This window comes from Humulus lupulus, chromosome 4 (genome assembly GCF_963169125.1).
Source record: "Humulus lupulus chromosome 4, drHumLupu1.1, whole genome shotgun sequence".
NCBI classification, from domain to species: Eukaryota; Viridiplantae; Streptophyta; class Magnoliopsida; order Rosales; family Cannabaceae; genus Humulus; species Humulus lupulus.
The window spans coordinates 248,944,470-248,971,318 of NC_084796.1; the positions used below are offsets into that span (position 1 = coordinate 248,944,470).

The window sequence follows — 26,849 nt, forward strand, 5'->3', positions numbered from 1 at the left end:
TAAAAATAATAAAATTATACGCTTTATAACTTAAGTAAAATTTAATTAAACTTAAACTTACTTATTAAAATAATATCATATTAAACATATAATATAATCTACTGTCAATTAGCAACAAATTGTTTTTTTTTAAAACTAGCAAGAAACTTAAATTTAAAATCCACGTATAATATTTAATATTACATTAAACATATAATATGTAATCACTTGTTGTTACTCCTAAATTCAAAATATAGAAGAAACATAAACTTAAACAAAAATAAATAAATTATTTAATTAAAACAGGATATTTATTTAAAATTTATATGACATTAATATAAATTTAATAAAAATAATTAATTAAATTTCTATAAATAAAACTAAGGAAACGTGCATTGTACCGTTACTTGTATCTAGTATATATATCTCTTCTATATAATAAGTGTGTAGATAACATAAATTCTTGGTTTTAACAATTTTTTATTTTTTTAATGTTAACTTTAATGGAATATTCTTATATTTAACATAATATTTTTATATTTAACGGTAGTTGTAAATACTTAAACTTAAATAAAATAAAATTAATAATTTATAAAATTAAAATATGATATTTTTGAGATATTTTACAATGATAATTATTTAAAAATAATAAATCATTAAACAAATTAAAATAGGATATTTTTGAGATAGTTTACAACGATAATTATTTAAAAATAATTAATAATTAAACAAATTAAAATATGATATTTTTAGATATTTTACAATAATAATTATTTAAAAATCATACATTTTATAACTTAAATAAAATTTAATTAAACTTAAACTAACTTATTAGAATAATATCATATTAAACATATAATATAATCTACTGTCAATTAGCAAAAAATTGTTTTTTTAAAAAAAACTAGCAAGAAACTTAAATTTAAAATCCACGTATAATATTACATTAAACATATAATATATAATATTTTGTTGTCACTCCAAAATTAAAAAACTAGAACAAACATAAACTTAAACAAAAATAAATAAATTATTTAATTAAAATATGATATTTATTTGAAATTTATATGACATTAATATAAATTTAATAAAAATAATTAATAAATTCTATAAATAAAACTAAACAAACGTGCATATTGCATGTTGCTTGTATCTAGTATCAAAATATATGTAAAATATGTGAATATTTTTTATATTTTGATTGTCATCCATGGTGCCCAACACCAACTTAGGTTGATTGGTGTAATTTAGTAGATCTCATATCTTCTATTTTAAATTAAAATATGTAAGACCCAATAATAAATTGCATCAATAACAGTATAACATGTAATATGGTGATGGAGGTCATTAGTGCAAGGATCTCATATAGTAGTAGACCTAGCTTATATGAAATTTCGTAAACCTTAATTTCATATTTATCTATTGCATCTAGTTTATATGGAATTTCTTAAAGCCTAATCTCATGATAATCATTTCAAGTTTTTGAATATTCTACTCATATTATCTTATATATCTATTTATTCTGTATAAAATTAGACTTTGATATTATAAAATTTAGATAAAAGAGATGCCTTCAAAAAATGCATCCAAAGTTTGGACTTCGTGAACTACTCAAACTAACTTCATATTGTTTTTTGTGATCAAATGGAATATGAAAATATTAATGAATTATTAGTTGGTGGCCACTAAGAGATAGACAATACATATACGAAACTTTACTTGAAATTAATAATTTATTTATAAAAATATTTTACTCATATATTTATGCAAAGTAAAATAGACTACAAATTTGAAATAGACAAATTAAAGAGAAAAGCATTATATATATTGGACAGCACTTGTCAATCAGACATTAAAAGAAGAGAATAGGAAAAAAAAAAAGTAATTTAACTACACAACTATACTTTTTTTTTTGGATGGAAAATACTAATTTGACTCCTCATATTTTCTCAAACACGCGATTTGTTATTGTATTTTGTTAAATAACAATTCAGAATTTGTATTTTATAAAATGGGTCAAAATAGTACATTTTACTCAATTCTTGTAAAAAAAAAATTCAAATATAATATTTTATTCTCAATTCCTCGACCACCTTTCTTTACTTCTCTTAACTCATCGTATCACTAATGACCCGATAATTGATTTTATAATTGAAAATATTTTGATCAAATTCGGGTTTAGGTACTATTTTGTAAAACACAGGGTCTGAATTATCATTTAACAAAATACAGAGGCCGATCGCGTATTCAGAAAAAACACATAAGGCCAAAATGGTATTTTCCCAATTTTTTAATCTGAATTTAACTACAAAACTTATTGTTATGTTTTTTTAGTAATTTTTTTTTGGTTGTTATTGTGATTGTTAAGCTTATTTTTAAGTATACTTCCAGTTTTTTCTCATTGATTCTGGATTCTGTTTTGAAAGAACTCAGACAATTTCTCATTGATTCTTACAACAGTAGCCCAAGGGACCTCCATATGACCCAAATGATACCAATTGTTTCTAGATGTCCAATACATCAGCAGCTTAGTATTATGCAAACAGCTCCTCATGTTCAAAGGATTAATTAAAACAACATTAAAATTTTACTCGAACAAAACCACATCATTCTCTTCCGAAAATTATTTGCTGAAAACTACTGCTAGCCAGCTAGGCTTTTAGTAGTTAGTCTCCATTCAATCTGTTCTCTATGAACTTCATTGAACATAGAAACTTGAGAAGAACAACAGCCACACAGATCATTATGCATAGTTTTTCCATCAATTGCCAAGGTTTCAAAAACAACTAGTATGCATTATGCATATTTTTTCTATGAATAACTTCTTCGAAGCCAATGATCTTTCTTTCAAAGAACCGAAACTTCTCTGTTCGTCGCATTGTGAAATTGAATCTCTCCTACAGATGACTCCTTCTAGAAAGCTATACTTGCCTTTCTGGTAATCTCGTTTTAGACTCTCATCCATTGACTCCTTAGGCCATGTCTACAAAACAACAAGTGTTCCTCTTGAAGAAAAAGGTTATCTGTCTCAATTGACACAGTATTATTTGTGAACACTCACAGCGATTCTAGTCTGGTTTCGATCTCTTGTAACCTGCCATTTGATTTTAAGGCTGAATCGTCAACAAAAATTTGTTTTCTCGAGCTGCCATGTAACTTGTCAAGAATCCTCCATGTCACACAATCTGGTGTAAGTCCATTCCTTTTCATCTCTCTAACAACTTGATAAGCTTCTTCCCTCAATCCTAGTCTGCAGGCGCTATCAACTAGAATGTTATAGCTAAAAATATTTGGAGAAACCCCAGAATCAATTAGTTCGTAAAGGAAATGACAAGCCTCGCTGAATTTTCCAGAGCTACAAAGCCCTTTGATAATAGTTGCATAGACAAAGTTGTCATGATTCTTGGATGGCCAGATAACATCGTCCCAAAACCTTTTGGCCTCTTCTATCTGATCACACTTGCATAATCCATCAATTATGATAGTGTATGTAGTACTGTCAGCTGCCACACCTTTGCCTACCATGACATTGTAAATCTCCATAGCTTCATTTGCTAGCTGAAGTTTGAACAATCCACGAAGGACGGCATTATATGTCACAACGCCAGGGTTCAAACCATTGTCATGCATTACTCTACACAGCAAATCAAGAGCATCTTCAGTTCTTCCAACGTCCAGTAATCCAAAAATGATAGTGGTGAATGTCACGGTGTCAGGGGCAGAAAACTTGCTCACCATCATGTCATCTAGTACTTTCAAAGCTTCTTCTACTCTTCCCATCTTACAAAACCCTTTAATAATGGTATTGAGTGTGATCACATCAGGTTGACACTGAGTTTGGAGCATAACAACAAGTGCATTCAAAAGCTCAGTTGCAGCATTATCCATGAAACAAAGAGCTCTGAGATATATGTTATAAACTCTAGTTCTGTCAACTCCTTTCTTGTCGAGCATAATATGAAGGACAAATTTTGCCTTGTGAAGGTCGTTTTCTCGGCAAAGACCTTCCACTAAAACCTTGTAAGTGTGCTCAGATGGCCGATATCCAAATTCAGTTCCTTCTTTTAACAACTGATAAGCCCTCATGCAGCCTCCCTCCTTGCTAAGACCATGTATGATAGAATTATATGACACCAAGCTTGGGACTAACCCTCTTTTCCTCATTATATAAACAATCCTCGAAGCGCCATGATGTTTTCCGGTTTTACAAAGAGAATCAATCATTTGAGCATAAGAAAACTCCTCGCTGAGACTCTTTCCTTGAGGCATATCTTCTGCAATCCTGAACAACTCCTGGAAAAACCCTTCTCTACACAAAGAATCAATAAGATTAGAAAAGGCTGCATTATTCAAGGACGGGTCATCCCCACACTTCATTCTCTCCCAGAGCAAGCACATGAGTTCCCTCCCACGCTCAACCTCTCGAATCCTTAAAACACCACCAATCAATACACTGTACGTCAGAGAATTCGGAACAACACCTCTCTCACCCATTTCATCAAACACCTTCTGGGCACAATCAAATTCACCAACCTTACAGTACCCATTAATCAAAGAAGTATAGGTAACAGTATTCGGACAATGCCCTCTTCTCAACAAATCAAAAATCAACCTATGAGCTTCGGCAGGCCTCGACAACGAACATAGCTGATCAATCAAACGGTTATAATTAATCAAAGAAGGCACAAACTCACGCTTCACATCAATCAATCGACGGATAACACTCAAAGTCGCGTCCGGAGATCGAGAACCAAGCAAACGAGCAATGAGAACATTGCAAGTCCGCTCGTCGGGGACACAACCGGAATCAATGGAAAGAGAAAACCGGTGGTGAGCTTCTTCGAATCGATTGGAGTCACAAAGCCCATGAACGACACTGCTGAGGTTGAGAGAATCGGGCTGGAAGCCACTGAGGCGGAGACGGTCGAGGAGGCGGAGGGCCTGGTCAACGTTGCGGTGTTTGGTGCAGAGGAGATGAACGGTTTTGGTCACATACGACGTGTCGTCGAGGGTGGGCTGGTCTAGAACGGAGTCCTCGGTTGGTTGTCGTTGGGTGAAGAATAGTACGAGTGGGATTGTTATGGTGTGGCGACGAGGCAATGGAAGAAGCTTAGGGAATGGAAAGCTTGAACCAAGCATTTTAACGGCATGGTGGTGAGAGCAGGTATGGAGTTGCAGAAGAAAAGGAGATGAATGAAAGTAACTGTATTTAACTACCAAAGAAGGAAGAAGAAGAAGAAGAAGATTCCAATCCCAATCAGCTGCAACTGGTCTCAGGATATTCAATCTGCGCCTGTTACATTTGGACCACTCTAACACAAATACGACACCGTTTCTATATCACCACGTAGAAACTTATTATTTTTTCATAAATACATATTTTTTTAATATTATTTTTACCATCTCTAATTTTTTTTTTCATTTTTATTAATTTAACGTTTTAAAATTACTATTTTATTTACAAAAATACGGTGTCAAAAAATAATTTAAAATCAATGAGACATTAACCTCACAACAACTGCAAATTAATTCAATATGAGCATATTACATTATTCTAAAATTAAGGAGACATCGACTGCAAATTAACTTGTTATCAACCGAAAAATAAATAAAAAATAACATCGAAAAACTTATCACTATTTTACTCAATGCTATTTACTTTTGCTTCACCTCGACTTTTTTATATACTACAAGTTATAAGCTATTATTGTTAGCAAAATAAAAGTTATAAGGGCTATTCTAGTAATCAAGCACAATTTCAATTCTTTTTCATTTTATACTCAAGACCTGCATGCATATTGGATGATGAACCTTAACGAAAGAGAGAATGGAATGTAGGGTAAGAAGCATACGGGTCATCTTAAAATTGATTTTTGATATGGGACTCTCTAAGATCTCCGCATAGTGGTTTTGTTGTTCTCCTTTTTGGCTCATGATAGGAGTGTAGAATGTAGTTTAAAAAAACAGAATGTGGTAATGGATAAGAGCAGTCCTAATGAATGAGGTATGATACCTCAAATTGGAAAAAAGTAACTAATAAACGATAAAAGATGCATCCAATGGAAGATGTATAATGCATCTACTCAGGGGTGGACACACATTGGAACGAGTGGGGTCAACTGACCCCAGTGAATTTTTAGAAATTACATGTACATATGTTAATATTTTTGTAATATTTTAAGTATTTTAATAATTAAATGTATTGATCCCACTAAAATATTTACATTTTCTTTTTTCTTTTTTAAGATTTTATAGTTCTGTTTGTTTATTTCAAACTTTACCACATGTACTTTGCTTTTAATTCATAAGAATATTATTCATATGTATTTTTGTTAATGGATTTTTTTTTTTTTGACCCCAGTAAAAATATATTCTAAGTCTGCCCCTGCATCTACTGTTGTAGCTCAATATTTCTCATTCTCTCTAGTTAAAGAATATTAAGGAAAATATGAACATAACAATTCAATAAATAATATATGTATGTATAGTTTAGTGGATTGTTGTAAAAAATTTATCTTTTATTTATAAATATAAACATGAAAATATTTATTATATATACAATATATGTATATATTTAGTTTAAAAAATATATATGGCTATAAATATAGTATGGTATGTAAAAATATAATATTTAAATGAAGTAGAGAAGAAATAGAAAAACTAATATATGTTATAATGTAAGAGCACTCCGAACTATAAAAATTCTTTTTTTTTATTATTTTTTTGGATTAGTTTATATTTTATTTTATCTTATAAATGTGGATAAATTTAAAATATAATTCTTTAACAAGAATCCATATATCAAACAAAGGACCAAATTTTCCTTACACATGTCAGTGGCAAAAGTAAGTACCAACTAAGAAATGAACATCCATGGCTTGGGGAAACATCTCTCACAAGGTTGGCTCTTATGGATGAATTATATTACAAAGTTCAACAATTTTAAACCTTAACTAGAGATTAAAAAAAAAAAAAAACCTAAAGGTTGTTTGACTACATAACTAAAAAAAACAGAAAATTTTGAGAAATTATAAAGTTCAACAACTTTAAACCTTAACTAGAGATTAAAAATAAAATAGAAACTAAAGGTTGTTTTGCTACTTAACAAAATTTTTTGTTGTTCTAAAATATTTGTCTATTTTTTTCTAACATTATTTTTTTAATTATTATTCTCTCATATCATTTATTATTACATTGTCTTATTTATTATGAATTTCTCTATCCTCGTTTTTTTTCGCATTTATTCTCTTATCATTTTCTGTTGCTCTTTACTTTCTTTCTCATTTTTTATTATATCAATTTCTCTCTTCTCAAATCTCTTTCATAACTTTCTCTTTTTTTAAATTTTCACTCCCTATTTTTCATCACTTTTTCTTTCAAAATGCTTTATCTAAACATTTATTACAAACTTAAAAAAAAAAAAATCTCTAGTAAAAAATACAAAAAAAATTATTTTTAAAGAACATTAACCGAACATCTTTTATTTTTCATGATCTAATTTGTGAAAACAAAACTTTAAAAATAAATGGTTTATATCTTTTTGGATCCCGTATTTTGTCTCATTACCAGTTTGGACCCTGTGTTTTGCTAAATTATTTTTTGGACCTCTATATTTTGTAAAATAATTCAAATAGAATCCTAAACACGATTTTGGTCCAAATTTTCTTAACTCAAATCACAAATAATTTACCAAATTAACATTTCAAAACAAAAATAAAAGTATTATGCATAAAAACAGTGTTGTTAGATGTATAAAAAATAAAAACAAAACATATGCAACAAGCAAAACCATTTGCATAAAATCTTTATGCAAATGTAGTATATGCAAAACATATCTTTATGTATACTCTGGCTTTTTCACTTTCTTAAATGATGATTAGGATATATGTAATGGCGATTGAGAGACTCCACCATGGTTGGTCGTGAAAAAGAAAGAGGGAGAAAAAAAAAACTGTTTAAAATAAAAGACATCACGTCAAAAACGAAAAAAAAAGACCAAATTGGAAAACGACACAAGTTTTCAAAAACTATATCAATCCTAGAAAACAACAAATCCTAGAAAACAACATTAATCTCATAAATGACACATTTCCCAATAAGCAACATAAATCTTGGAAAGCGATATCATATCAAGAGAACGACATTATTACTTTAAAACGATATAATTAACGAAAAACGACATGATTCGTACACGATATAATTTGGATAAAACGGCATCATTCAATTGAAACGAAATTAATATCTAGAAACGACATCTTTTTAATAAACGACGATACGCCGAGAAAACGACATTAATACAATGACATTATTTCGGAAAAACGACAATGGTTCAAGAAAACAACATTATTTTTTAAACGTCTTTAATCTTCCCATTCTAATAATTACTTTGTTGACCAAATAACCAAAAATAACTTGTCAACAAAAAATATAATCAATGATTAATCATTACTATGATTTGGATTAGTTAAATTTTGATTATATTTTTTGTTGACAAGTTATTTTTGGTTATTTGGTCAACTACTTAGTGGAAAACATCATCCCGTCTTGAACTTGTCTTGTTTATATTGTAATTTATATTTTTAATATAAGTATTATTAAAAATATATAATATAATAATTTATATAAAAATATATATTTATTAATGGTATAATTTATTTATTTTTAATTATTTTATAGTAAAAAATATTAATTATTTTTATTAAACAGGTACTTGATGGGCCCAACTCCGTGCCCCCACCCTGCCCGTCCCGTTTATATCTCTAGTTATGTATCAACTTTAAATAGAAAAATCAATCTTTGGGAAACTTTATATTTTTCAAGTAAAGAAAGAGAGCATTTCACTAGGATGATGTACTGATATATTTTATTCGTTAAATTGTAATGCATTTTGGATATGTATTATTATAATAATGATCTAAAAAAGTAATAAGAAATACATTATTAGAATGAATGAGAAAAAAAATAAGTTATGAAAGAAGAAAAAGTGGTGAGGAAATCACATTTAGGAGACATGGAAAATGGTTCGAAGGTCGTAGATGCGTCCAAATTTATAAGCGGGTATATATTTAGTGGAGAATTTTCCTATAGGACCTTCACTTTAAGCCTTACCGGTAGGGCTCTCAGTGTTTACAACCTGTGAATAGTTTTCGGCGCGATTTTTTTTTATGATTGTGTATATTGTAGCTATTTAGAGCATAGTGCAAATTTTCAGAAAATTCCAAATAGTTTACAGTACCGAAAACTAGGTTCAAATATGTTGTTGCACGCGTGACTAATTTTTTTTATGCGTGTAAAAAACAACATGTTTGAACCTAATTTTCGGTATTGTAAACTATTCGGAATTTTCTGAAAATTTGCAGAATGCTCTAAATAGCTACAATATACACGGTCATAAAAAATAGTCACGCCGAAAACTGTTCACAGGTCGAGAAACACTGAAAGCCCTACCGGTAGGGCTTAAAGTGAAGCCCCTATAGAAGAATTGTCCTATATTTATTTAGTGTCTTGTATTTTATCGAAATATATACTTAAAATCTTATGTTTTCAATAATGCTGATCCGGTATTCTATAATTTGAAATTGTTCATACTTGGTACCCTAACCTCAAATTTGATTAATAAAAATTTCAATATGACCAAACTTCCCTTAATTATATGTAATCAAGTAATTAAAATCTATTATCATATAATGATTCACTACATTATAAAATAGATAAACTATAGTAAATGAACCAAAACAATGATATCAAGAAGCTAATGTCTTCATTTTTAAAATTATAGACAAATGACTATTTTACATTATTGATTACCTAAATTGTCATTTTCTAGCGTATGACTTTAATATAGTAGTACATGTATATTAGTTTTGTTTAATTAGTTTTTATTTTAAAATTATATTGATTTTTTAAGTTTTTTATAAGTTGTTGGTATATTATTTTTCAACTAGTGTATATGTTTTTTGTTGTATGGTATATCATTTTTGTATGATATTTAGTTTCTATCTTACTAAACATAATGGTAGTATATAATTTTGTATCATGTTATATATATTTTAATGGTAGTATATAAATTTGTTAGCATAGTATATACATTTTTTAGTAATAATTTTGTAAGTTTTACTGGTATATTATTTTTCAACTCAATATATGTATTTTGTGGTATGCTATATTATTTAACAACTCATACAAAATTAAAAAAAATCAAAATAACTTTAAAATAAAAACTAATAATATTAAAATATTTAGAATAAAATAGTAATTTACTAAGGGCATATTTTGTAATATGTAATATTAAAATTGTGGTTAGACTACTGTATTATAAAATTAAAAATATGTACATTTACTTACTTTCAATTAATAGTCATTTTATATCAAACCCTTATAAAATACGGGAGAGTTTATAAAGATAAATTTTAATAGAATAATGCTAATTATGTACTCCTTCAACGCCCAACTAACACAAGTGTTGTAAATACCGATTACAAAGTTAATGAAGAGAGATCTATAATAAGTATATGTTCCATACAAGTTCAAGTCAAATATGATAATTGTGGTGGCGTTTGATTGGTTCGAATAAAAATTAAGGAATGGAAATGGTGAAAAAATTATAGAAACTTAATAAAAGTTAATATGAATTAAAAAAAAAAAGAGTAATGGGTGAAAATAACATATTTTTTGAAGTTATTTTGTATTCTGGTTTAGTTTTGATAATGACCTCTGTCTAAAATTTCGACCAGCTCTCTAAAAATTTCGACCAACTGTCAGAATTTTTTTATCAGCTGTCTGAAAAATTTCGACTAGCTGTCTGGAGTGTCAGATGTTATTTTGCAAAAAATTATTAAAACTGGAATAGAGTACAAATATCTTCAAAAAATATGTCATTTCGCCAAGAAATCCCTAAAAAAAATTATTAATTTTATTTCAATTTTGAATTAAAATAGTCTTTACTCCCCTATTATAGTAGAATAGTTATTTTGCCAAAATATAAAAAAAAAATTAGGACAATTCTCATATAGGAGCTTTACTTTAAGTCCTACCGGTGAGACTTTCAGTGTTCTCGACCTGTGAACAGTTTTCGTGCGATTTTTTTTATGACCGTGTATATTGTAACTATTTAGAGCATCCTACAAATTTTCATAAAATTCCAAATAGTTTACAATACTGAAAACTAAGTTCAAACATATTGCACTCGTGACTAATTTTTTTTATGCACATAGAAAGCAACATGTTTGAACCTAGTTTTAAGTGCTGTAAACTATTCGAAATTTTCTGAAAATTTGTAAGTTGCTTTGAACAACTACAATATACACGGTCATAAAAAAATCGTGACGAAAACTATTAATGAATCGAAAACACTGAATAGCCCCACCAATATGGCTTAAAGTACAGACCTTATAAGAGAATTTACAAAAAAAAATTATTTTCGACATTTTCAATACTCTAAAATACAAACATTTTCATTCTATTCTCTAACCATTCATCACCTTATGTATCATGCTAAACTTTCTTATGGGGTGTTTGGTATGAGATAAAGTAAATGTGAGAATGAAAATATAATTCTATTCCTATATTTAGTTCAAATTTCAAAAGAGTAAAGCTAATAATTTGTGTGAGCCTTACATATATTTTAAGAGTAAAGTGAATATTTTTGCACACAAGAGTTTAATATTACCTCATCCCAAATCGCTCTAGACTTTCCAAAACATCTCAACTACTCAAAACAAACACCCACCTAATTCTTTACTTGTTTTGGTCCTCACACAGCATTACTCGTTTTTAAAAGATGCCTCACTCTTCTCATTCACGATTCAAACACATTCAAATCATTTCGAAAAAGTAATTACACTTTAACCAAAAGTAAACAAATCATTAAACATCAATTAATATAGTAAAAATTACTCAACTATAAGTTAAAAAGCCAGATCCATTACTCAACTATTATATTATAAATTTATAACATAAATTAATTATAATAACATATAATAGTGTTCATTAACTTAATTAATAATATGATAAACCAAAAATAAAATAGATCTCAACGATGGTGGCGAGGACAAAACGTAACCAAATAGTTGCCACGTGTACAGGTAGCAATGCTAGTTGGATCATCATAGGCATAAGAATAAGCCTTGGGACAAGCCGCCTTAAAGATCTTCGAATAAGCCGTCGGCTTACACGACTGAGGGCTCCCGTACGCGCCGGTGCAGCAATATCTCGGCGAGTTAAACGCCGAGCACGCGCTCTTGCACGCCACCACGCGCCTCCCGTCGCGAGAACGGACCTGGAGGCTTGCCGGGCACATGACGTTGAGGTCGCTGATGCAGCCGGCGTAGCTGCACTTCCCCGGGCCGCCGCCGGTGCGGAACGTGGTTATGGAGATCCCGAGGTTGTAGCCGTCGACGAGGCTGACGTCGTAGAAGTCTTGGTCGTTACCGAGGGTGATCTCGGCTAGTGTAGCCGGGGGAGCACCACCTGCGCCGCCGCAGAAGAGGGCTCCGCCGCAGTCTCCTGTGGCGCAGCGGCCGCGGCCGGAAGCGTCGAATGAGCAGCCGTGACGGCCCCAGAAGCGGCCGGACCAGAGCGGGGGGAGACGGAGGGAGTAGGCCTTGTTGGGAGCGAGCTTGAAGCCTCCGCGGGCGAGGAGGGGTGAGCCGGCGCCGGGCTGGATCCCCGGCCAGACTGTGTAGGAGCACTTGTTTACGAGGGTGAGGGTGGTTGCTCCGGCGAAAACGACGTCGTTAACTGCAAACGAAAAGAGAAGAGAATCGTTAGTCAGAGATGGTTAAAACTACACAGTACATACAGACATTGTTGAAATGTGAGTGATTTTGTGTGATGAGAGGTTTGGAGAGTACCTAGAATGATGAAAAGGAGTGAAGTGAGAACGAGTGTGAGTACAGATCTCTGCAGAACCGCCATGATTGCGAAGTTGAGAAGCTCAGCTCAGATAAGAGTGAAAATGACTACTTTTAAAGAGTTGAAAAAGGAAGAGTAGGTTTATGGTCTCGGAGCCCGTCTCCTTAGGAGAAGAGTTGTTTATTAGAGGTATATATGTGTATATATATATAGGAATGAAAGGGTTTAATGAAATGTATGGTCTCAAAGAACATATAGAAATATTTTATTTTAATTGCTTTTATTATTGGGAACTTATTCTTAGATAAATACTAAATTGCAATATATCCTATTATAAGTTTGGAGGTTTTTATCTTAGGCGTTATGCTTTCATATTGTAATTGGCGTGATTTGCTGTTTGTTTGGTCTTCTCATTATGAGATTTGTGCGGTTTTGTTTCTGGTTGATCGGTAAGGTTTTGTGCTATTAAACATTTGAATGAATGTTATATTTAAAAAAAAAAAATATAGCAATCTAGGGTATCCAACACTATTTTTCTCATATTAATTAATATTGAATCCTACAAATTTCTATTAAATTAAATTTAAACTTAAATATACATGAGATCTGATATTGCACTAATAATAATATATCACGTCCTAAAATATTAAAATCCTTAATATATCTTTTAACCAGGCAAGAAGCCATGAAATGTCAAGTGGGATCTCAAGGCTCTACTAAAACTATAAAATATTATTTATATAATATTAAGTTAATATAAGTATTAAGAATAATTTTAATAAATTACTAAACATATATAATAAGCCCTACTATAATGTAAGAATTAATCCCATTTTTGAAGATGAAGATGATCTAAAAATTCAAGAATCATCAACTTTAAAGACAGAAAAACTTTCATAAAAGAAAAAACTCATTGCTTTTGATAACTATTAATTATGCGTTTATATGTTTAAGCCCCCACTCCAAAAAAAATTACTGGCTACATCAATGCTTATAACAATGCTATTAATCTTAGAATACCCTAATTATCATTAATAATAATAATAATATATGCTCATAAAATATGTATCAAAATAGATTTTAGAGGGATAAAGTTATAATATTTTTTAACCAATTAAATTTATTTATTTAAATTTTTTTTATTTAATACATGTTACATTATTGGGTGTGTAATACCTATTTATTTTTTCCACTTGTCATTACTCTTCATAAAACGATAAATTTTTTATATATAAGACTGAAGCCACTCAAAAGTCATACTTCTATTTTTACTTTGTCTTATTGTTATTATGGAAAATCGCACCTTTGTACATGAAAAAGTTGATTAATATGTTGACGTACAAATAACAATTTCCTTTCTTTTGATTAGAAAAAGAAAAGTGATTTATTTTATTCATAGAAACTATAAAAAGGATAATTTTGGGGTTAGTTCTTAACCACAATCTAATTTCCACTTAATAATAAATAAATCACACACATCTATCTAAGAAAATTAAAAAGCACAAACTCTATAAAGAAGTGAAAAGAGAAAAAAGAAAAATCAAGAATTTACTTTAGAAACATATGTGTTTTTTTTCTTTTCTTCCATTTGAAAATGTAATAAAGGAATGTTAAAGTAGGGACAAGACAAGTTTTATCTTTTCCTTTCTCGAAGTATTACCTGCGCACTAATAAAGGTAATTGAAATGTGGATCAAAAGAAAATATTAAGATATTTTCATAGTATAGTACGATCTGTTTATGTTTTGATATAGTCATTTATTCTCGATGTTAAATTTATTATTGACATTGGTGAAAGTACGTAGCTAAAGAAATATTTACAGTAAAAATATATAAGTTATAAGTACCGAACTACATACCATAAAAAAATAATTTAAGTACTACAAATATAAGTGCATCTCTAATTACACTAGCTAATTAATAGTTAATACCATCATTTCAACATGCTCTCTGTAATAGCTAAAGTTGTTTAATTCAACCAGTTTTACAAATTTAATTTTCCAATATAGAAAATTTAATAATTTTTACAAATTTAGATTACTATCATTACTTTTTTATTATTAAAATAATATACCATTAATTTGGCTAACCACTTCACACTAGCTATATTTGTCTAGTCAAAAAGTAAATTGATATTATAGCTAGCCTAGAAGGGTTATAATTAGAGCGGTAAAAAGTTAAGAAAATGTCATATCATTAACTAAAGAGTAGTGATATCTGCACTCAAACATTACACACAATGACATATCATTGTTTTTTAAAATAGTGGGTCCCAGTTTTAATAAATGTGATTAGTTAGGCTAAACTGTCACATCACTGTATGTAATATTTATGTATATATTTTAGGTATACATATCATTACTCTACGTTTGTATATGTATAATAATTTAAAGGGTTTATACTTTTTTGGATCTTGTGTTTTGTCCTATTACCTGTTTGAACCCTGTGTTTTGACAAATTACTTTTTGGACCATATGTTTTGTAAAATAGTTAAAATAGAACACTAAACTCAATTTTGATGAAGAAAAAATTGAATATAACAACACAGTTTTTAAGCAGAATAATTTTATTTTTGTTCTGAATTATTAGTTTGGTAAATTATTTGTGATTTTAGTTGAGAAAACATTGACCAAAATCGGGTTTAAGGTTCTATTTCAACCATTTTACAAAACATAGAGTCCAAAAAGTAATTTGTCAAAATACAGAATCCAAACAGATAATGAGACAAAAAATAGAATAAAAAAAAATATAAACCCTAATTTAAATAATTTCTCCAAAGGTATCACAAATAAAGTTAATTGAAATGTGGGCAAAAAAGAAAAGAGGCCAGTGGGCTTTAAAGTTGTAAATGGGCTGGGCCATCATAGAAGAGAAGAAGTCACCTGCCCAAGATGTGAATTTTGGAAGTGGAGAAATGGGTAATAGCTAATAGGTAAGTAGTGGAAGTTTGTGTAGATGACAAAGTGCACAACAAACGAAGGTGTCAGAGGTTCAGTGGGAAAGTGTTGTCTTCATCAGACAAAAAAGTAAAGTGGCCACTCACATGTCAAAGGGGAGGGAATCTGTGCCGAAGGACAGTGTGTGTGTGTGGTGAAAAAAGGTACCCTATTATTAACAATATGAGTCATTTACCCTAATATTTGGTCCTTTTCATATGTGGGTCTTGTCTTTCATTACTATCCACTCCTAAACTTCAAAATACACTCAACTCAACTCAACTCCCAATTGGTTTTTTTCTATTTGTATATTTTGGGATAGATCCCAACCCAAAATGGGAGGGGTAAGGTTAATCACTGTAAATTTTTTGTAGCCATTACTCACTCACTAAAAGCAACTCCAAGTTGTCAAAACTCTTTAAATCATCTTCAAATATAATTTTTTTATTCTCTCATCCATACTACCTTACCTTTGACAATTTTTCTTTGATTGCTCCAATGCTAGTCAATTCTAAAAATTGTTTATTATGGTCTCACACATCATTATTTAAAATGTACTTACTCTTGACATCGCTCCTTTAACTTTATTTAGAGTAGCAAAAAAAGAGTCAATGTCAGCAAACACTCCTTCAAGCAACGAGCATTGGAGTTGCTCTAAGAATAACTTTTTTTTTTTACCTTACTTTATAGTTTATAGCAACTCCAACTATGATTTTTATTATTTAGTTAAATTTTGACCAAAATAGTTAAAAAGTTATTTTATGAGCTATTTTTAACTTAACAATTTCAATACAACTAACTAATGAATAATTTAATTATATTTTTATGATATACACTTTGGTTCTATTATATCTTTTATTAAAATGATAATAATGATAGTAAAATAATAATAAAATATAGTTTAATTAGCCATGGAGTCTCTCCAAAAAATAAAAGTTAAAATGGCTAGCACTTGGAGTGATAAAAAATACAAAAAAAAAATAAAAAATTTAGCAAAAAAAAAAAATAAAGCTAGTATGTTGGAGATGCTCTTAGATCACTAACAATGGGTGAGTTATAATAGCTAAAGCTATAAAATATAGCTCAAAATCTACTAAAACACACTCCATTGGATGAGCTAAACTACTCCTCTATAGCTAAGGTTTACCTCTCTTTCAAACATTTATTATTATTATTTTAGTCATTTCATTTTGTTTTCTTTCTAAATTAATTGTTTTTTATTGTTTATCCCATTTTACTATTATTTTAATTAATAAAAATATTTAATAATAATAATAATATATGAAGCTGATGTATGGTGTAATGTAAACGTTATTGGTAAAATAAAATAAGTGATGTTTTAGTGAAGTATTTTAAAAAATATAGTAGAATATCGGTTGGGAGTGCTCTTAACAAGGAGACAAGATTATATGAGATCGATATATAGTTTGGAGACATATTTGATTTGTGAAAAAGATTATTAAAGTAAAAATTTTTAAATAATGAAAGGAAAAAAAAATCTAATTAAAACAAAAGTTAGTAATACAATTATTTTTATCTTCTATCCAAATTAAAATTTGTAAAAATTAATTTCATTTAAAAAAAAAATCAATCCATATATGTCAATATGTGCATTAACAATAAAATTTCAGATAAAATTGTTATCCTAATAATTCACTAATTTGCTATGAGATTTTCTTTTATTCATTTATTTTTTTAAAAAAAAACACCTTTTATTTTAAAAGATACATATTCAATGAATTTGAATTAAAAGTATTGTTGTGCAATGAAGTCTAAGGCTCTCGAACTCATCTCTTTTATTTTACTTTATCTTTCACTACAAGAATAACTAATATCACTAACGGCACTATCACTGACGGCAAAATGTTGTTAGTAAAAGTCATAGTATCACCAACGATATTTCACTGTCGTCAGTAATACTTTTTTTTTGGTTAAATAAAACATCACCAACGAAAATTGCAACAATGAGGACAATGTCGTCATTGATAAATTTATCAATGACGACATTGTCCTCATTGATGTTTTCTTCTGTTTTTGAAAATGAACCGTTAAAGAGACGGGCTTTTTCCCTCTAAAAAGTATTGCCAACGACTTTGTCGTTAATAATACTTTGCCACGTCGTCAGTGATGTCCAATCACCAACGACTTTGTCCTCATTGATAGTCGTTGGTGAAAATCATTAAAAATCACCTTCTTCAACCCCGAGCCCCCATTTCCTCTTAACATATTTTTATCAGTTTTCAGATCTAAACTCCTCCCTTATCACCTTATCACCGTCCCCTCCCTCTGCCGCCGTCCCCTCCCCTCCCGTCCCCTCCGGCCTATCACCACGGCCGTCGCCTCCCCTCCCGTCCCCTCCCGTCTCCCGTGACTCGCACCACCGCCGCCATCTCCCTCTGCCGCCGTGCTCTCCCTCACCGTCGGCTTCTCCCTCTCCCGCCGTCCTCTCTTAAACCGCCGTCGTCTCCCTCTCCGTGGCATAGATCGGTACGCACCACCACCATGGCATACTAATTTTTTTATTTTTTTTTATGTATATATATATGTATATTTATATTTTTGTTTGATTTTACAGATATAAAGGGAGCCGACAGAGAACGGGGAATCGCCGCATAAATCACTGTTAGTATTTTTTTCTTTTATCTGTTGCAAATTATTACTGTGTTTTATTATCAATGTTAGTATTAATTTTAGTGTAGGTTTAAAAAAATCAGATGTAATTTAATTTTGTATAGTTTTGAAAAAAAAACAGATTATATATGATTTTTTTTTAATTATTAATTAGTTGTTTAATTATTTCTGCATATATATATATGTAATTATTGTGTATCTTGAAATTCTGTAAATCTGTGATGTATTTAGAAATTTTTGTAATGTTTAGTGCAGGTTTTAAAATTTTTGGATATGTTAAAAATTAGCTGTTATGCTGCCGAAATTTTAGTAGAATTTTTAGACATTTAAAAAAAATTATGTTAATTAGATAATTTATAATAAGTTAGTAATTTGATAAAAATTATTGAAAAGTTTAATTTTAAAAAGGATTATTATTTAAATAATTAACAATTTAAAAAATTTGATAAAATTAATTTCAGAATTAGTAATTTAAGTAAGAAAATATTATTGCATATTTTCTATAAAAAATAATATTTAATAAAAATAAATAATTAGACAATTAATTTAATAAATCATAAATAATAATTTAAATGATTTAATATTTAATTTTAACATAATAAAATTTTGTGCTCAAAAAAAGATTAATATTATTTTTTAAAATCAATAAATATATTATAAGTTTAATTATTTGAATGTTTCTTTTAGAATTATCTAAATAATATTTAAAATAAAAGTTAAAAAAAAATCATAAAATAACATAAAACACATTTTGTTCAACTTGTACATTAATCATAAAATTTGTACCTCACAAACCAATTTGATTAAAATTAATTTATTTTAAATTTTTGGTAGATGACAATCGATAAGACTTGGGTGACCATGAGAAATCGTAAGGATCCTGCTTACTGGGAAGGTCTCCAAGTCTTTATGGCACTCGCGTCTAAACACAAAGATTGTGACGGAAGAATTTTCTGTCCTTGTGTTAGATGCAAGAATACCAGACTGCATCCTTTAGATACTGTGGAGGCACATATTTTTACCAAGGGTTTTGAAAGCAGTTATGAGAGGTGGACTTACCATGGGGAGCCAGATGAACCAATCGAGGCTAACAATGCCGATGCCGATGAGATGGTTGATGTCATTGAAGATTTCTTTCCTCCTATAAATGACGATGGAAGAGCAACCGACGATGGAATTCAGAGGGGTCAATATTATGATGAGATGTTTGAGGAGATCGAGGCAGAGTTGTACCCCGGTTGCGATTGGATATCCTCCCTCAACTTTGTAGCAAAGTTGATGCACTTAAAAAATTTGGGAAAAATACCAAATTATATCTTTGATGAATTGTTGAAATTGTTGAAGTTTGCATTTCCGAAGGAAAACAAAATCCCTCCAACATTCTATGAGGCGAAGAAGAAACTAAGTAAATTAGGCCTAGGGTATGAATCAATTCATGTGTGCAAGAACAATTGTTGTTTATTTTACAATGACCATGCACCGAAAGATTTTTGCCCGGTATGTGGGACCAGTAGATGGATTAATGAGAACACAAGTGGAAAAAAGATAGCGCATAAGGTGATGCGTTACTTTCCATTAACTCCAAGATTGAAAAGATTATACAGTTCAAGAATTACAGCCAAAGAGATGGTATGGCATCGTACTGGGCGTGTGAAAGAAAATGGTGTTATGCGTCATCCTGTTGATTCCGCCGCGTGGAAAAACTTTGATAGCAGACATCCGGACTTTGCAAGAGATCCACGGAATGTGCGCAAGGGCTTGGCTGCCGATGGATTTAATCCTTTTGGCAACATGAGCTTATCGTATAGTATGTGGCCTGTAGTTTTGGCGAATTATAATTTGCCACAATGGATGTGTATGAAGGATAACAATTTCTTGTTGACTCTCCTTATTCCCGGACCTAAATCACCTGGTAAAAACATGGACGTATTCTTGAGGCCTTTGGTGGACGAGCTGAAGGAATTGTGGACTAACGGGATTGAGACAAGAGATGCGACAAGCAATTCAATGTTCAAGATGCGTGCAGCTCTTCTTTGGACAATTAATGATTTTCCCGCTCGCAGTAGCTTGTCTGGATGGAGTGGCCAAGGATATAAAGCTTGTCCTACATGCAATGAGGATACTAGTTCTATTCGAGTGATTGGTAAGACCTCTTACGTTGGCCATAGACGTTTCTTGCCATCCAATCATTGTATGAGAAAGGACCGTGAATTTGATGGAAAAGTTTAAAAGAGGCTTCCTCCAAGACGATTTACTTGTTTAGAGATATTAGAACAAGTGAATGCTATATCAGAACGAGCTCCGGGGAAACGAAAAAGAGGTGAGACTGAAAGTAATTGGAGGAAAAAAAGCATCTTTTATGAACTAGAGTATTGGAGTACCAATGAGCTGAAACACAACATAGACGTTATGCATGTGGAGAAGAATGTTTGTGATAGTATCCTTGGCACCCTCTTGGATAATGACAAGTCTAAAGACACCACCAATGCAAGACAAGATTTGAAAAATATGGGAGTTCGTCAATCCTTATGGATTTACGAAGAGCTCACAAAAGGTTGCTAAAACCCCATGCCCCTTATGTGTTGACTGCTGAAGATAAGCAATTATTTTGTAGATTTTTGAAAGAAGTTAAATTGCCAAATGGGTTTTGTTCGAACTTGAAGAAGAAAGTAACTGACAACAATATTGTTGGATTGAAATCCCATGACTGTCATGTTATCATGCAACGGTTACTTCCTGTTTGTATTGGCAAGTTTTTATCGAAGGAAATATCAACCACCATAATAGAATTGTGTAATTTTTTCAGAATTTTATGTTCTAGGACATTGAATGTAAAAGACATGGAGAAGGCACAAGGAGACCTCATTCAAATTTTATGCAAAATGGAGAGGATTTATCCTCCAGCATTTTTTGATATCATGATACATTTGGTACTACATTTGCCTGAGGAAGCCATATTGGGTGGGCCAGTTTTTATGAGATGGATGTACCCATTTGAAAGGTACATGAAAAAGTTGAAAAATTATGTTAGGAATAAAGCACGCCCAGAAGGATCTATTGCTGAAGGATATGTTATAGACGAGGCTTTGACATTTTGCTCCATGTACTTCAAAGGTGTGCATACAAAATTCAATTGTCCTGAGCGCAATGAAGATGCTCCTCTTCTATCTCGGTACCTAACAGTTTTCAAATCTCAATGTCGTCCACTCGGAAAACAAACAATAATACCTCTCGACGAGAAGACTCGCAAAAGAGCTGAGTGGTACATACTAGAGAATTGTACTGAGATCGATTTTTATATGAAGTAAGTTAATCAAATGATTACATGTTGCTTAATGAATAACATTGTATAATTCTTTTTAATTAAAATTATAATAATTTTTTATTTAATAGAGAGCATCTCGAAGGAATCAGACGGAGGGACCCGAACGCTAACCATAACCTTTTACATAAAAAAGAATTTCAGTCGTGGTTTCATGAGAAGGTATACAAGTGTTCCTTATCCTAATATATACTTATTCCTGATCTTCAAATCTCTCAAATCCTGATTGTTTTTTTTTTCTTCAGATTTTCAATTTGTATAAGCTCGGGTCATTAGAACATAGTGATGAATTGCTAGCTTTAGCATCTGGGTCTGATTTCGTTGTGTATTCATATCCGACATGTATAGTTAATGTGGTACGATTTGGCTGGCACATTTCAAATCTTAGGCTGGCACATTTCAAGGAATATTACACAAAACCAGAAGACTTCGAAAACGCAGTCAAAAACCCCCCCAATGAACTCAATGAAGAACAATGGCGACTAATATGTCAGGTGTTCACATCTCCTCAGTTTATTGCTCGTTCTAAGCAAAATTCTCTCAATCGGCAGAAGATGAAATACTCTCCAACACAAGGGTCGATAACGATGGCCGAAACCCTTCATGAAAATGTAAGTTAATGTATATATAATATATATTTAATGAAGTTTAATTTAATTATAATTTTCTTACAATTTATATTTATCAGCAAAGCAAGGGTTACATTGAGAATTGGAAGGATTGTCATACAAAGAAATGCACAAACACCTTTGTCAACGACTATGCCAAAAATGAATGGGTAAGATTATATAAATTAATTACTTTTAAATATATTCAAATAATTATAATTTGATTTTACTTTCTGACTTATTCTTAAAATAGGAACGGATGAAGAATACTTATGACAGCCGATCTAGTACTTCTGACTCTACAGAAGTTTCTGAGATTGAGATACTTCGTGAGACTCTTGGAGAGAGGCGTGGCCATAACCGAGGAGTGGGTCGCAAATTGAAAGGACAATCATCAAAACGGCGTACACAACCAACAACTACTAACCAGCCCGACTTACAGCAGACAGTAGCTCAATTGCAAAGACAAGTTCAGATATTGTCTCAAAAACTGTCTCCTGAGGAACGTGCTGAAATGGATCTTGAGATGAATAATGCAGCTCCAACGCAACCAACGCATCCACGGCCATCTCATTCTCATATGCCTAGAGATGGATCTGGTTCATCTTTTCAGCCAATGGGTTTTCAGCATCAGCAATCGCAACAGACTCCTCTTTCCTTTCAGCAACTACTACAACAACCTCCTATTCATTCGTCTGCATCTTTAACCCCTGAACACATGATTCAATTTCAACAATATCAGATGTTCCAGTCATTCTTCCAGATGATGTCACAGTCGCCAAACAGTTCACAAGTAATGATGCAGATGATGACGCAATCGCCTCAGACGTCTCAAGTTTCTCAGTCACGGACGCCACAAATGATGCCGACACAACAAATGTCTCAGATGCCGCATACTTTTCAGATGATGCTGATACCACAAGGGCAGCAATATGGGCAGCAAACATCATCGATGATGCCTACATCACATGGGCAGCAAACATCGCCAATGATGCCTACACCACATGGGCAGCAAACATCGCCGATGATGCCAAGTTCGCAGGTGCTGCCCTACTACCCACAGATGCCAAATGTTCCTCAACAACAAATTCCGAGAAATGCTAGTGATGATGACGATGACGATGCTACTACAAATTTCTTTTAGTATTTTTATATACGTTTTATGGACTATTGATTATGTATTTATTTATGTTTTATGAACACTTTAGTATTTTATATTTCTATGTATGACTTTTTAAAATTTAATATGAACATTTTTAGTTTGTTATATGTTTTATTTTTAATTAAATTATTTTTTATATTAATTAGTTATAAAAAAATGAAATAATTAATTATTTTTATATTAATTAATAATTAAAAATAAATAAATAAATAACACTAACGACATAGTCGTCATTGATAATATTATCAATGACGACTAAGTCGTCATTGATAGTTAAAAGCATTAAAAAAAAAAGGTTAAATTATCACCAACGATATTGTCGTCAGTGATACTTTTTTTTACCAACGACTTGTAAAGTCGTCATTGATATTGACTTTCATCGACGAGGTATCACCAACGACCTATCACTAACGACCTATCACTAACGACATATCGCCATTGATAGCCACTACTCACGAAAGAAGCACCCTTCACTGACGAAATTTGTCCTCGTTGAAGCCTTTTTTTCTTGTAGTGTTTATATTATTTTTACCCTGTTCTCACTATATCATAAATTATATATTCTCATTAAATATGTATACATAATACTCTCTTTATTCTATTAATTAAATTCAAACAATTATTTAGAGTTTACAAATTAATATCAATTAAATATATTTTTATTAATTACATAATAATAAAATACATATATTTATTATTTAAAAATACTACACATGACTAAAATATCATTTTCCTTATGTGAATTAAATATTACATTTGCAACTAAATAAGTATTAATTAAATTTAAATAGAAAAGTACATAACTAAAATTACATATTAATCTATATTAATATTAATATTATCATTATTCGATAATTGGATCATTATAAAACACCGTCTTAAAAAAAAAACTGGGATAAAAACACCTGTACATGCTAGGGGTGCACACAGGTCAGATTTTCGGGTTTCGAGTGCATCGGGTTCAGATTTTGCGGGTTTCGGGTTGGGAAATGGGGTACCAAACCCGCTCTGAATTTTTTCAATTTTTTAGGTAATTTTGGATTTTGGGTTTCGTCGGGTCAGGTGGGGTTGGGTTTCAGGTGGGATTGGGCCGAAAATGGTAAAAAAAATTCAAAAATACCAATTTTTGACACTATTTTAAAAAAAATTTACTTTGATTTTTTTACAAATTGGGCATTGGTAAATTTTTTTGAAAGGGTAGGGGATTAGGGTTTTTTTGTCATCAAATTTGAATTAAAATTAAAATAAAATTTTATTTTTTTTTATTTTTTTGGGTCCGGGTGTAACACGAACTCGTGTGTGTATTTACCACACTCGAACCCGACCCAAAATTAACGGATTTGGCCAAAAAGTGAGTTTTCGAGTTTTGCAGGTCAAATATTCACCCTTAGTACATGCACATTTAAGGGTGTGTTATATCGGTAGAGTAAAAAGTACTATTATACCCTAGTTATTCCCAAAGTTATTTTGGAGAATGTTAGAGTATAATTTAAAAAAAAATTATTTTAGTGATTAGAAGCTCTTCCTAAAGAAGAAGTTTCTCTAAGAAGCTCTTTTATAACATAAAAGAAGTTGTTATGAGTTTTAATGAAATTTTAAAAATTTATATTTTATTCACTTTTAATAATAGAATTTTATTTTAATTTTAATAAAATCAAAACATAATTCTTTTAAAATAAACTATCCAAACAATAGCTAAAAAAACTTATGTTTTTACTTTTCTTTTTACGGGCCAAAAGTAGAAGTAAAAACTATACCATTCGAATAAAAAAATACCATTGGGTTAGAAAATAGCTTGTTCTCAAGACTAGATAGCATTGCCCTAACTAAAATCACAATTTAAAAAATATGAAATAATAACATACATAAAATTAGGTATTAAAAAAAATTATTAAAAAAATCTGTTCAACCTAACGGTTTGAATTGAAAGCAATTATTAGCTAACCTACTAATACCATGTGAGTGTGGTACCATTACCATACTGAAGTACGCATTTTACATAGGCTTTATATCTTTTTGAACAATTTGTTTTTTTTTATTATTTGTTTGGATCTTGTGTTTTGACAAATTACTTTTTGGACTCTATATTTTGTAAAATAGTTAAAATAGAATCCTAAACTCAATTTTGATGAAGAAAAAATTAAATATAACAACACAGTTTTTAAGCAGAATGATTTTATTTTTGTTCTGAACTATTAGTTTGGTAAATTATTTGTAATTTTAATTGAGAAAATATTGACTAAAATCGGATTTAGGGTTCTATTTTAACAATTTTACAAAATATAGGGTCCAAAAAATAATGAGAAAAAACACAGAGTCCAAAAAAATATAAACTCTTTTACCTATTAAAAACATAGCAACATTTGTTACAACTCACATTTTAGTACAATTATTTACCCAAAATATTGTTAAAGAGTTATGTGCTCAAAAATTTACTTGTCAAAATTCATGAGTCTAAAGCTTGAAGGGAATATAATTTTTTGGTACTCTGTGTTTTATCGAAATACAGATTTAGTATTTTATTGTATTAATAATGCTCGTCTGTTACCCTGTAATTTTAAATTGTATATATTTGGTATTCTAGACTCAAATTTGAAAAATAAATTTTTATCAATATGAACAAATTACCATAAGTTATATGTAAAAAACTAATTAAATTCAAATTTTAAACTCATATAATTAATAACAGTTTGATTATATTGATAAAATTTAAATCTGGGGTACCAAATATGTACTATTTCAAATTACAAAGTATCAAATGAGTATTATTAAAAACATATGCTACCAAATATGTATTTTGATAAAATATAAAATACCAAATAAGTATTTACCATGAAATAGTATTTGTGGAAAAAAGTATTGATATATTTAAGTCAATATTTTACTTATGATATATGTCCAAAACCGAAAATAAAAGTGTCAAGATGCTAGCCAAGTACTAGCAATATTTATATTGATTATGAAACCCATTTTAGATCTATACAACTTTATGCTTAAAAAAGAAAAAAAAAAAGAAAAAGAAAAAGAAAAAGAAAAAGAAAAAAGAAGTGTGATTTATGTATCACACTCACATTTTCTGTCCTCATATTCGACCGTTTATTTCATCTTTATATTCTTACCTAAACATGTATGATTTTTATACTAAGGTCTTACGTGGTATGTGTTATAGTTGATTTAGATTCATAATATAGTATAAAAATATTTTTAACCAAGATTCGATTGGAATTATTGTCGTTTAATACACTTTTTGTAAAGATCTGACCGTTGTGAGAAAAAAGTAGGGTTTTTATTTATTAAATATTTAAGGATTTAGGTTAGTAGTAATAAATAAATGAAAGTTTATGTGATAGGTCGTCATAG

General features: G+C 30.3%; 4 protein-coding genes across 4 annotated transcripts; 2 read left to right on the plus strand and 2 right to left on the minus strand.

Annotated features, from left to right (window-relative positions):
• Positions 1 to 2,427: 2,427 nt before the first annotated feature.
• On the minus strand, positions 2,428 to 5,183 carry LOC133831653 (pentatricopeptide repeat-containing protein At3g18020). Its single transcript, XM_062262024.1, has 2 exons — positions 3,041 to 5,183; positions 2,428 to 2,962 (listed from the first exon to the last, which is right to left on the minus strand). Exons 1-2 carry the CDS (start codon positions 5,116 to 5,118, stop codon positions 2,929 to 2,931), a joined length of 2,112 nt encoding a protein of 703 aa, XP_062118008.1. The 5' UTR covers positions 5,119 to 5,183; the 3' UTR covers positions 2,428 to 2,928.
• A 6,696-nt stretch (positions 5,184 to 11,879) lies between these two features.
• Positions 11,880 to 13,018, minus strand: LOC133831654 (thaumatin-like protein). The gene is made up of 2 exons (XM_062262025.1): positions 12,831 to 13,018; positions 11,880 to 12,717 (listed from the first exon to the last, which is right to left on the minus strand). Exons 1-2 carry the CDS (start codon positions 12,892 to 12,894, stop codon positions 12,011 to 12,013), a joined length of 771 nt encoding a protein of 256 aa, XP_062118009.1. The 5' UTR covers positions 12,895 to 13,018; the 3' UTR covers positions 11,880 to 12,010.
• Positions 13,019 to 19,258: 6,240 nt separating this feature from the next.
• Positions 19,259 to 20,626, plus strand: LOC133833164 (uncharacterized). Its single transcript, XM_062263415.1, has one exon. It carries the CDS (start codon positions 19,259 to 19,261, stop codon positions 20,624 to 20,626), a length of 1,368 nt encoding a protein of 455 aa, XP_062119399.1.
• A 2,215-nt stretch (positions 20,627 to 22,841) lies between these two features.
• LOC133833165 (uncharacterized) lies at positions 22,842 to 23,471 on the plus strand. The gene has a single exon (XM_062263416.1). It carries the CDS (start codon positions 22,842 to 22,844, stop codon positions 23,469 to 23,471), a length of 630 nt encoding a protein of 209 aa, XP_062119400.1.
• The last annotated feature ends 3,378 nt before the right edge of the window (positions 23,472 to 26,849 follow it).

What these genes read in the sequence shown, in the direction of transcription:
- LOC133831654 (XM_062262025.1), bottom strand. Translation starts at nt 12,894, where the DNA reads ATGGCGGTTCTGCAGAGATCTGTACTCACACTCGTTCTCACTTCACTC. An exon ending in ACTCCTTTTCATCATTCTAG is followed by an intron (nt 12,718 to 12,830) that starts GTACTCTCCAAA and finishes TTTCGTTTGCAG; the next exon opens with TTAACGACGTCGTTTTCGCC.
- LOC133831653 (XM_062262024.1), bottom strand. Translation starts at nt 5,118, where the DNA reads ATGCTTGGTTCAAGCTTTCCATTCCCTAAGCTTCTTCCATTGCCTCGT. An exon ending in GAAACCAGACTAGAATCGCT is followed by an intron (nt 2,963 to 3,040) that starts GTGAGTGTTCAC and finishes GTTGTTTTGTAG; the next exon opens with ACATGGCCTAAGGAGTCAAT.
- LOC133833165 (XM_062263416.1), top strand. Translation starts at nt 22,842, where the DNA reads ATGGATCTTGAGATGAATAATGCAGCTCCAACGCAACCAACGCATCCA.
- LOC133833164 (XM_062263415.1), top strand. Translation starts at nt 19,259, where the DNA reads ATGAGAAATCGTAAGGATCCTGCTTACTGGGAAGGTCTCCAAGTCTTT.